Genomic DNA, 12062 nt, shown 5'->3' on the forward strand with positions numbered 1-12062 from the left:
GGTCTCTCCCTCCCTTTGCCCCCCGCCCATTTTCCTCTCCACCCAGTCCAGCTGGGCCTTCAGCCCCCTGGCCCAACAGGACTGCAGACGAATCCAGTGTGGCGCCACCTCCCACATCAGCATTTGACACAATGGACACATTCTTCTCTTGGCTTCCAGGACCCCGTCATCCCCTGGGTTTCGCTCCTGATGGCTACTCCTTCGTGCTCTCCTTAGTTGACCCCTCTTCCTCTGCCTGAGCTCTGAGTAAGAGGTGCCCCTCGGGCTCGGTCTTGACCCCGTTCTTGTCCATCTCTACGCTCTTTCTCGATCAGCCAGTCTCATGGCTGTAAAGATCATCCGCGTGCTGACCACATCCAAACTCTATCCCTAGCCCTGGCTTCTTTCCAGAACCTCAGACCCTTACCTTTACTCCCTGGATAACATTACTTGGATGTGAAAAAAGCAGGTCCAAGTTAACATGCCAGAGCAATGTTTGATTTTCGCCCCAATCTGTTTCTTCCATTCTCTTCCCCTCAGTAAAATCCGTCACGATCCACCAACTGCTATAGCCAACATCCAACAGCCCCTCCCTCACGGTTCCTTCCATCCAATCCATTGGTGCGTCCGGGTGACTCTACCTCCAAAGCAGATCCTGAGTGCCCTCCTTTCTCTCCATCTCCAGGACCATTCCAGGGTCCAGAGCCTGCCACCGCCCGCCTGGCCGACTACATCGTCTCCCGACTACTTTGCTTCCGTCCACGCTTTCCCACAGACTAGCCAGAAGTGACTTTCATAAATGTAACAGTGTGTTCCTCCTGGGCTTGGGATTCCCCAGGGGTCTCCCACCTACAACTCAGTATGAAATCCACACACCTTAAACCCCGTCCTACAAAGATCGGCATCATCTGACCCCGACTCATTTCCTGAGCTGGTCTCCTGCCATCCCCTCTCACTCAGGCATGCCAGTTTTCGTGCTGTTCCTGGGGCCAAGCCCTCACCCTAGGGCCTCTGCGCTGTTCCTTCTGCATGCAGTGCTCTTCCCTCTGAGCTCACTGGTCATTCATCTCTTGGTTTACAGGCTGACTTCTCAGCCCCGCTCCCTGAACACGCAAACTACATCACTCTGTTGGAGCTGACCACATACCTGGGATGGACACATTACATAGATGGAGGAATGGATGGATTTCTTTTATCATCTGTCTCTCCTCAAGAGAATACAAGCTCCAGTAGTGACACCTGGGTGGCTCAGGGGGTTAAGCGTCTGCCTTTGGCTCAGGTCATGATCCTGGAGTCCTGGGACTGAGCCCCTTGTTGAGCTCCCCACTTGGTGGGGAGTCAGCTTCTCCCTCTCCCTCTGCCCCACCCCCTGCTTGTGTGCATGCACTCTCTCTCTCAAATAAATAAAATCTTAAAAAAAAAAAAATACAAGCCCCATTAGAACAAGACTCTTGTCTGCCTCATCCACTGCTGCACATCCATCACCTAGCACAGCGCCTGACATAGTCAACGCTCAGGAAACAGTTGTTGAGTGGCTATTAGAACCACCTTGTGAGGTACTCAGATTAATGTCCTCACTGTAAATGAAAATTAAATTTAGTTCACAGCTTCCAGGAGCCACCTGATGGGTGTGGGTACACAGGGAACACAATCCTCACTGACTGGTAAAATAAAGCTGATAAACTCAAGAGGAGGAATAAACAAGATTTCAGGTACCTACTTACTAGAAAGAACCCATTTCTCCTTAGGATGAGAAAACTGACCAAAAACAAATTCAAATCCTACATGGAAATAATAGTTACTAATTAAAGACGATTAGGGTTTCTTTACAATTACCCGGGCCTGTTTTCCTTGCAGATGTGTGATTTGTACTTACTTGGTAAACTCTTTCTGGCAGGTGAGAAGCTCCAACAGGAAAAGTATGTATGGTGGATGGAAGCAGTGAGGCTGTCCGAGGGACTCTGAGCAATACTGAACGATCCTCAGGACTTCGAGGATACTCTGTGCCTGGGCTCTCCTCAAGGCAAGAACCTTTACGACACTGCAGACAGAGATCAAGTCAGGGGCAGCAAGAGAGCTCGAGCTGGTGCCACAGTATCAGTAGGAGCGTCACTCTGGAGGGGGACCTGCCCCTGTTGGCTCCTGTCCGTCACTGCTCAGCAGCAACAGGAGCCAGCTCACAAAGCGTCCAGAAGCCAGGTACCCCAAACTTGCAAATTCAGGAATGAGAAAGGAACTCTGATCTTTTTACTGCCCCACGGAGACAAAGCTTTAATTCTTAGGGCAGGAAATTATTAAAACATGTAATACTTCCAGAGATGCAGACCCACTGACAGATAATTTTGTCAGAAAATCTCAAATCCTAAGTTTCTCCCAGGATTAATATAAGACACATTTATAAATGACAGCTACCAAAACCAACTTCTTTTTTTTAATCCTAGCATACATTACTGAGATCTAATTTACCTACCATGTAACATACAAGCCTTCAGTGAGAAAATACTTCTTAAAAGAAAAAAGTAACCACCCAATTTTGTCTTGACCGTTCTAACACAAATCTTGGATCTCTCCTTCCAGTACTCCTTGCTCACTTGTACGTGAACGCTGAGTATGGGGAGGGCACTGGCGGCTCACCTCTCGTGGGAGAGGGACTGGTCCTTGATGAAGTCCAGGACATCCTTCAGCATGGGGTACTTCTCCTTCACTGTGGGCGCTGGCCTCGCCTCCTCCACGGACCGGAAGGAGAGCAACCGGAGTCGGCCTCGGGTGAAGGGAGGCCGCCGGGCGGGGGTAGAAGGTGACGAGGGCTCTTCGGCGGCGGCAGAGGACACCTCAGCGGCAGGGTGCCCGCTGCTGGGCGGCAGCTTCGGCTGCACATCCAAGCCAGGACCCCCAACGCCCGCAGCAAGGGTGCCCGCTTCCACAGGAGACATGGAGGCCTGGAAATGCTCCTCCACCACAGAGCTCGTCCTCGGGCGCTTGTCCCGTGGCTGGAGGTGATCCGTTTCATCTGCAGCCACCAACCTGTCACAGCTTTCTTTTGAACTCACTCCCACAGGCAAAAATCTTAGTAATAGGAGGCTCTTCTGAATACACTCTTTTGCTAAATGCAGAAAGGTCAAAATTCAACTTACTGCTTACTTTTGGAGAGAAAAGAATCTCTTTAAACTCCACAGTTTTGGACAAGAAATACCTCCATTAATAAAGTGACATACATCTCCCTCTTCCCCTCACCCTGTTCTCGTGCTCTCTCTCTCTCTCTCTCTCTCTCAAATAATCTTTAAAAGGAAATTAAAAAAAAAAGTGACATACACAGCTTCTGAAGAAAATAAACTCTTCTGTCATTATACAAATCAAAATCTTCCCAGCACTGTCAGTACACTTAAAAGGAAGTTTTCTTGTGCACCTTTTTTTTTTTAAGATTTTATTTACTTATTTATTTGAGAGAGAGAGGGAGGGAGGGAGGGAGGGAGAGAGAGTGCACTCAAGTGAGGAGAGGGGCAAGGGGAGGGGAAGAGACTCTCGAGCGGACTCCTCACTAAGCGCAGAGCCCCACACAGGACTCGATCCCAGGGCCCTGAGATCACAACCTGAGCCGAAATCAAGAGTCAGCAGCTCAACTGACTGAGCCACCCAGGCGCTCCTATTGTGGATATTTCAAACATGCAGAGAGAAAAGACTATGAGGACCCCGTCACGTACCCCTGACCCTGCCCAAGGCCAGTCTCGTTTCACCAGCCACCCCCTCCCCTAGGCTATTTCCATGCAGATCGCAGGGATCACCCTATTTCATCTAAAAACTTCACATTTCTCTAAAATAGCAAGTTTTTAACAGAACCATGATATCACTAATTCCTTAATCTCACTGAACATTCACTGACAGCACACTTTAAAAACAACAAGAGGGGCACCTGGGGGGCTCAGTCGATGAAGCGTCTGCCTTCGGCTCAGGTCAGGATCCCAGGGTCCTGGGATCGAGCCCCACGTCGAGCTCCCTGCTCCTCGGGGAGCCTGCTGCTCCCTCTCCCTCTGCCCCTCCCCAAGCTCGTGCTCTCTCTCTCTCTCTCTCTCTCTTTCTCTCTCTCAGATAAATAAAATCATCTCGAAGACGGGTCACCAGTTTCCTAGGAAGTGCAAACAGAAGGCTCAGCACACTCACCCAGGCTCTCGGGGTTCACCTCAGCCGCTTCTGACCCATGTTTTTCTTCTGCCTCATTCCCCAGGTTTATCAGGGACTTCTGCTTCATCTCCAACTGGGGGGGAGAGTTTGAGCCACACAATTACAGTGTCCAGACAGGGCCACTGCGCACAGCACGACATCACGGAGAACTGTACAATTACTGTCCAACTCTTGAGGACACAGATCTCAGCTGTTTATTGCTTGTCCTAAAAGTAATCCAGGCTTTGAAGCTAACAGTATATCCGCAACACTGCCTTCTTTTCAACTATGCCTTGTTGGGGAGGGGGTTGTACCCCTGATCCCATTACTTAAAAAGTCGGGGCACATGGGTGGCTCAGTTGGTTAAGCGTCCAACTCTTGATTTCAGCTCAGGTCGTGATCTCAGGGTCCTGAGATCGAGTCCTGCATTGGGCTCCGCGCTCAGCGCAGAGTCTGCTTCTCCCTCTCCCTCTGCTCCTCCTCCGCCCCCGCACTTGTGCGCGCTCTCACCCCCTCTCTCTCTCAAATAAAGAAATAAAATCTTTAAACAAAACGTAGAACATTGGAGCTGGAGGGGCCCCTCTCCAAAGCCGACCTAGTACAAAGAAGTGGAGGTCTAGAGAAATGAAGGGTCTTGCTAGGGTTACACACCCAGTTTGCTGCAGAAGTTGGACCAAAATTCGATCTCTACTCTACCCTGTGTGAGGGGACGCTTGCAAGTGATGCTGGGCCTGCCAGACAGAGAACAGCACTCCTAGTACCAGCGCAGGCAATGGTCACAGCGTGGGCCATGGTGCTGACAGCCCATGCAGAAGGCCACGTCTGGGAAAGAAGGCCGGTGTCTTGTCCAGGCATCAGCAGTCTGTCCTACACTAAACCAGAAGCGCGATCTATGCTGTGCCTCGTCAACTGCCAAGTCCTTTCACTTTGAGTGTCTGTGGTAGTGACTTTATCACTCTTTTTCTTACGCCGCTACTACAGCCCTGGTTTCCCTCCACACACTGTTGTGACCCTCCTCACACCCTCCTGATGACAATACCTTCTAGCTTCTCTTGAGAGAATCTGTTCACCAATGATTTGGAGCTCCTCGTATCTCTGTTCTGACACGTCTGCTAGATTCTTACAGGTTCCCTGACTCCTCCGGCTAGGTGTCTCAGATCACCTGTGTGTCCTCATACTTAGCATGTCCCAGAATGAACTCACACCCCCCCCCAACCCGCCCACTCCCAGCTCCAAGGCCATCTCCCCGCCGTCTGGTTAATGCTTCCACCACCCAGCAAGTCCCCAAGCCGGGAACGTGGGAAGGGTCCTGGACAACACACCACTGCACACCACTCACACCAGCCACAGAACCTGACCATTCTACACCCAGGAGCAGCCACCACGCTTGTTGAAGAACTACAGTTGGTCTCCTGCTCTCAATCTCATTGCCTGTCCTCTCCAAGACTTAACGATTCCTCCCAGTTACTACGGAGGACTTAAGATGATTGTGAATATATGGACCATAATAATAATACATAGGGATTCAGCTCCAGGCTTAAGAAAAATAAAAACGGTTCTCCTGAGTTTGATGGTCATCATTTCCAGGACTTGGAAGATTTTTACTACAAATATATGTACCTAACAGCACACAGCTTTGGGTTGTGTGTAAACTTTACATGAGACAGGACGTATTTGTGGGTTCCTCTAGGACTTGTTTCTGCTCGTCATCACGTGCCAGCTGATACAGGAGCTGACTTCCTTCACTCACGGCAGGACAGCACCATGCGACCCTCTCACACGGTAACGTCACGTTACGTTGTAACACAACATACAGTCTCTCTGCCCGCCCTCCCACTCAAGGGTGCTTTGTCCCTCCACTGCATGGCTGCCACAAGCAACCTCACAGAACCACTGTTCTACAACACAGGAAGCCTCTCCCTGGAGAGCGGCCTTACCCCCACCTAAAGCCACCAGCGTCCGCCCAGTCGGAGAGGTCCCGCAGAGTGGCCCTGGGGTTACTGAAGGGTGTCCGGGAGCTCACGGATGCATCCTGTTTACTCCGAATGTCCTCAGCACTCACTACACTAGGACTTCACGTGTTCTAAGTTATTTTAGAGCTTTTCACGTCACTGAACTTCATTAAAAAAAAAAAAGAAACAACTCGAGAGCCGCTTACCTTAACTGCGTGAAACCATGGTACGAAAACTCAAAATACGTAAGAATCACATGCAAAGAAAATCTTACCATCCATATTCGAATCCCATCTGCCAAGCAATACACCTGTGCAAACTCCTCGCTCAGGGCTGTGTTGCCCCCACTTTTTACTGGGGAAAGGAGAGACGATGAGATTATACTCAGTTAACTCAATTCAGTACTGCAACTTTAAGCACAAAGTAACTTCTAAATCTCCTAACACAGAGAAAAAGTCTCTCCCCTGATGCTCACACCATGTGGGTGGAACAAGGGAGGGGATCAGTTAAGCCACAAACACCCATAATGGGTTCTCTGTGTTACCACAAACTCACTTTATTCAAGTGAACATCTGAAATGGACATACTATTAAAAATGGAGTAAAATATTTAAAGTAAAAATATGAAAGTAAAATATCAAAAATATTAAAAGTAAAATGAAGAGTATTAAAAGTAGATAAAAAATAATTATTAACATGAAAAAAGTTCATGGTTTCCAAACAGTATAAACACAAAATTATCTATTTAAAAAGACTATACATATTAGAAACATGAGAGATATATATGATACATATACAGATACATATGCCATGTAAATATGCCCAGATGAAAAGGCCAGGTACACACAAAGAAAAATGTTAATAGATGTGCTCTTGAAGTGGTGAGATGACAACTGATCCTTATCTTAAGCTTTCCTGTACTTTGTAAGTTTCCACATGAATGGGTAATATTCTTATAATTAGCAAAGTAACAAAGAAGCTGTTTGTTTAAAGGAAACAACTCCTTTCTTGGCTTGTAAAAACTGGAGGGTCATAGAACAGCGCACAGCTCTCCAGGGAGCCTCCGCGGAACCGACCAACAGCGCGGGGGCTACCGGCCACACACGCGGGAGGCGCTGGGAACACAATGCTGAGAAAAATCGACCTGGCTCTGCCCTCAAGCAGCTTACAGGCTAGTTGAAAAACTCCTCCCACGTATCTCTAATGCAAAAAGGTGAGTCATTTTAAGACATTCTTAGAGCTAGACAAGGCCCACCCTTCAAGGAGCTCCACCTGGTAGGACCCGGGAACAGCCCCTGAAGAACGGAGACCAGCTATACCTCCAAAGCCCAGCGGTAGGTTATTCTGGAAACAACCTGTACTCAGGGAAGTGTTTCTAGTTTCCACATCAGACTGTGTGTGTGTCTCTCTCCTGAAATTAGGGATGTGCTATCTGAACATGATCTGAAAAGGGGCTGGGGAGCCTGCCACCAGCCAGAAACTTTCTCAGCTTAAACTCACAAGGCTTTCATCTGCTCAGAGTTCCCACAGGTAAAAAAGACTGTCCAGCTCTCTTACTATAATTTGATTATGAAAACATAAACTGGATTTTTTTTTTTAAACCTGGCAGGTCACCTGGTACCCCACCCCCTAGCAGAGATATAGTCTTCCATAGGACACTGGTTTTCATAAACCACTCATGCCTCAATGTAAGTTTTATTTATTTGAGCAGCTTCTTCAAGGAAATACTAAGAATTGAGGGAGTAAGGATTCACTGAGATGTTTCAGAAATCAGGAAATAAACTCTGCACTGTGAGAGCTAAACAACTGGGCGGTACGGGGCAGGAGTGACCGTCACCGGAATACTTAACAGCAGCAACCATCCATGACCTGCTCTAATGGGGAAAGCACTGTTCCTGCTCAGCTCATCTGCACCATGAAGGCAACACGCACCCTGCCAAAGTGCTTGGGAAAAGTCCTAGGTCCTCTTTACGTAGGGTTTGAAAGGGTTTTCCCTTGAGAGATTACGGGGAGAGAGAGGCCCTCCCTCCCGTGGGTCCCACCGGCTGCCGGCTACACACACAGGACGCAGACGGCATCTCGGGGGGATGCAAGGAACAGAAATGGTGAGGAGCGGGCTACCAACCAGGAAGCCGACAAAAGCTTTCAGTCTAAAGATAAGAGTGAATATGTTTCCCTCCTTGGTTAACAGCACACTGAATTACCAAAACAACTCAGGGTTTAACCCGCATTTCTTAGAATGTTAGAGCTACCAACTCCCGAGTTTACAGATAAGGGGACGAAGGCACAGAAAGCTTGTGTGAGTAACCCTGAAGCTGCGCAACTTCTAGTTCTCGCCCAAGACTACAACTCAAGTTAGGGTCTCCTTCCCTTAAACTTCTTGGCAGTTTCCCACAAGGATTTTGGAGAAAGAAGTGACCTGCAGATCAGGAAACTCAAGGCTCCTTGCACACATGACAATCCACTAACTATAACTGGTCACGGATCTTCTGACTGGCAGAGTAGGACTTAACGAGATGACGTCTACAGGCGTAGAGATATATTTCAAAATGTTAGAAATGTTCCCACTGGCCTTCGGATCAGAAGTATCCCTGTAATATAAGTTACCATATTTCTGCAGCTTCTCATACAAGCCTGGAGTGCGACACACCAGAGCGGCAAAGGTGGCGTTCACAGCTTGATCAATAGCGGAACCAGCAACTATATCTGTCTTTGGGGCCTGTTTTCTACATGCCTGTATGAATCCTTTGAAAAGTTCTGAAAATGGCCCACAGAAGTTCTGGGCAGGGTCTGACTGTGCAAACTCAAGAAGAAAGTGGTGGCAGGGGTCGTCGGGGATGTTCTTGACCTGGAACAAAACAAGAACACATCACGTTGAACCCAGTCATTCGGACAACCAAGTTCACCCAACACTGACTAGAACAAAGCAGAAGGACAGAGCAGGAAGCTTCAATCTACTGCGGAAACCAGACAGAGACACGGCTTTAAAAACAAGGAAAACATAAATAAAACACTACAGACGTGAACACGAGTGCCACTGCAGAGGGAAAGGTGATCAAGTGCCAGATGCCAGGAAGGGGAACCCATACTGAGAGCCCCCAGGAGAGCTCCTGGCAGGCTGGGTGATGAAGAGAAGCCTCCTGGTGGGTGTGGGCTTCCGGCCGGACCCTGACAACTGAGCAGCTCTGGCCCCTGAGGAACAAAACCACTAACAGAAGTCAAGTCCCAGCTGGGGAGCGGAGGGGTAAAGGTGAAAGGAGACTGGACAGAGCCTTAACTGTCACACTGAGGGGCTTAGGCTCCACCCTGTGGGCCACAGGAGACATTAATGGTGCATAGCCACAGAATATAACAAGATAATTCAGCAGTTAAAAAACCCTGGTAGGTCTCAATGTCCCAGTACAAGTGCAGGATGAGGGCCTGGAGAAAGATGTAGACGGAGGAGCTGGGAGGAGCTGAACACCACCAGAAGAATCCACAAGGCTGGCGGTGGACTGGGCAGGAGACGCTGAGAACAAGCCGGGGCGCCGGGGCTCAGCGCCGAGGAAAACAAGAACGGCAGTGACAGCAGGGAGCAGCCAGAGGAGGGACATGACCACCTCTGAGTGAAGAGGAGTCGGGACACTGACATGGAACTACCCAACGAGAGGGCAGGGACACGCGAGTGGAGCCAGGAGAGGCACCAGGGCTACGGGGCTGGTGTTTTGGGAGGGTCTGCACAGATGTGACAGAGTCTTAGTGGGCTGTGGGGAAGGGGAGAAAGCCGAGTTAAGCCTCCTCTCTAGGGACGGAAGAATAGGAGAGGCCCACCGAGGAGGCAGGGCCGCAGTGGAGGCCAAGAGAAGACAGGGGGCTGTCACGGAGCCAAAGGAACAGAGGCTCTGAAGGAGCCAAATTTAAGAGGTCAAGGGGGGAGGCTGAGGAAGAGCCCCAGGATCCTCAGCTACCCACGGAGTGATGTGGGCGAGGGAGGGAGGAAGAGCAGCAGAGCAGAGATGGAGGCAAGGGGGACGGCCAAGAGACAGCAAGCAGCTTGTCGGGCTCATGAGACACCGCAACCCGGAAGAACACGCTGCTGGTTCCACGGAGAACACCCAGTGCGCACAAACCGTTTACTCCGACAGCTGACTCAGCGGCTGCTAGAAACACACTCAATCGGCTTATTCGGCAACTCTGCCAGGAGATTTCCCGAGCACCGACAACATGACTCGCTGGCCCCTGGGGTGCTCGGTGTGGACACCACGTGAACGAGGGATGGCACCTGCCTCCAGGGCGCTAAGAGCTGAGTGGGCGTGAGGGTGCAAACACAAGGGCTCATAATGGAAGCAGCAGCCATCAGCAAACGGACTCCATGCCAGGGAGAAAGACACTGCAAGCGTAAATACCTCCTTACTATCCTGGTGTGGGGGAGTGGGCCAGCTCGCTGCTAATCCCAACTCTGGACTCAGCTGATGCCTGAAGACAGGTTTCCACAGCGGGGAGTTCAGGACCGACGCCATTTTTGCAGGAGGCACTGCCATGTCACTTCCAAACTCTGGAAAGAGAAGAAGGCTTGTGAGAGCCCTGTGTCTTCCCCGTGACAGAGAGTCTGTGGGCAATCTGAGGACGTGCAGGGGACCCACCCCCATTTCCCAGCACACAAGCACGCACCCTGGATGCACCCCCACCACAAGGGCGCCCTAAGGCGCTGCCCTTCCATGGGACAGCCTCGGTTACGGGCACTTCTGCAATTCCTGTCAGGGCAGGAGATGAAGCGAGATGAGGACCACCTCCAGGGAATAACCGGAGACCGTGCACAAGTGTTTAGTGGGGGCAATGTTCGCAATTTGTAAACTTAAGTTTGTAAAAAAAAAAAAAAGAAGAATTAAATACCCACCCACATGTGTTTATGAACAGACATAAAAAAAGACTAGATGGGAATACATTAAAATGTTAGTAAGAGTTCTTTCTGGGTGTTAGCACTAGGAATGGCTTTTCTCCTCGCTCTTTCTCCATTATACAATTTCCATGATATTTTCCTTTTACATTCAGAAAAACTCAAGAAATGAAATAGAAATAAAACACAGTAGGAAGTTTTATTCTATAATCCTTGTTTCTTGGGTGCATTTAATAACTAAGTTGAAGAAATCACTTTAAGACAAAATCCACGTTCCCGTATTTAACGTAAATATTCACGTGGTTAAAGGATACTGGTAAATTTATTCTATTTCTGCCTTCCAAATTTCACTAAGAAAATGAAGATGACCAAGGCCGTCCTCCAGACAGGGCATCCTCAGCAGCCCCTGGGATGTGTTCCAAAGTCCACGTCGAGACACTTTACAGCCACGGCACCGAGCGGTCTATGCTGCGGTCTGGTGTGGTCTGCAGGCCCGCGAGGGCACCCTGTCCATACCTCCGCCCTGCCCCTCTGTGGAGCCAACATGCGTGAGACTCACGGTGCGCAGACTTGAGCGCCATGCACTGGGCAGCGAGGCGTCCCATCAGCCGGGAAACGAGCAGTTGTAAGTCCAGCGCCCAGGACACGGCCACGTCGGGCAGGCCATAGGCGGTGACGGTGAACCTGTAGCCCCACTCGTTGTTACTGCTGTCAGAGTGAAAGAGGAACTGCAGCCGAGGGCCGGCCTTAAAGGTCACTTTCTAGAGACAAGCACAGAAGCCATGAGGTCCTTCAGGAGCAAGCATGTTCTTCAAGACCCAGAAACTCTAACTCTAACATCGGTCTGCATTCTCACCATCCTACCTCACCACACCCACCCAGGTGACTGAAGGAGAAAGAGACAAGGGAGCGGCTGAAATGCAAAATCCACGACTGCACCGCGTGAAGAAGCAACTTTGGCAGTTTTCTAAACCTTGGACGCCCATCTGCCCACTCCCTGCTCATCCAGAAATGGTGCTCGTGCTCCCCACTGAGACCACCAGAGAGCACGCCGATGGCGGGAAGCAGCACTTCACCCCCCGCCCCCCCCCCATGCCC

General features: G+C 49.9%; 1 protein-coding gene across 2 annotated transcripts in view; it reads right to left on the reverse strand.

Moving 5' to 3' along the window:
- Positions 1-12062, reverse strand: part of ZZEF1 (zinc finger ZZ-type and EF-hand domain containing 1) — a 100159-nt gene that overhangs the window by 38010 nt on the left and 50087 nt on the right. For both annotated transcript variants that reach the window (XM_025864421.2, XM_025864419.2), the window contains exons 24-30: positions 11524-11725; positions 10474-10622; positions 8696-8936; positions 6364-6443; positions 4138-4231; positions 2614-3082; positions 1856-2020 (exon numbers count right to left, since the gene is read on the reverse strand). In XM_025864421.2, the coding sequence (XP_025720206.1) occupies positions 1856-2020; positions 2614-3082; positions 4138-4231; positions 6364-6443; positions 8696-8936; positions 10474-10622; positions 11524-11725 (1400 nt within the window). The remainder of the gene's footprint in view (positions 1-1855; positions 2021-2613; positions 3083-4137; positions 4232-6363; positions 6444-8695; positions 8937-10473; positions 10623-11523; positions 11726-12062) is intronic.

This window comes from Callorhinus ursinus, unplaced genomic scaffold (assembly GCF_003265705.2).
Source record: "Callorhinus ursinus isolate GAN/ISIS: 27379988/994484 unplaced genomic scaffold, GSC_fseal_2.0 scaffold43, whole genome shotgun sequence".
Lineage (NCBI taxonomy): Eukaryota > Metazoa > Chordata > Mammalia > Carnivora > Otariidae > Callorhinus > Callorhinus ursinus.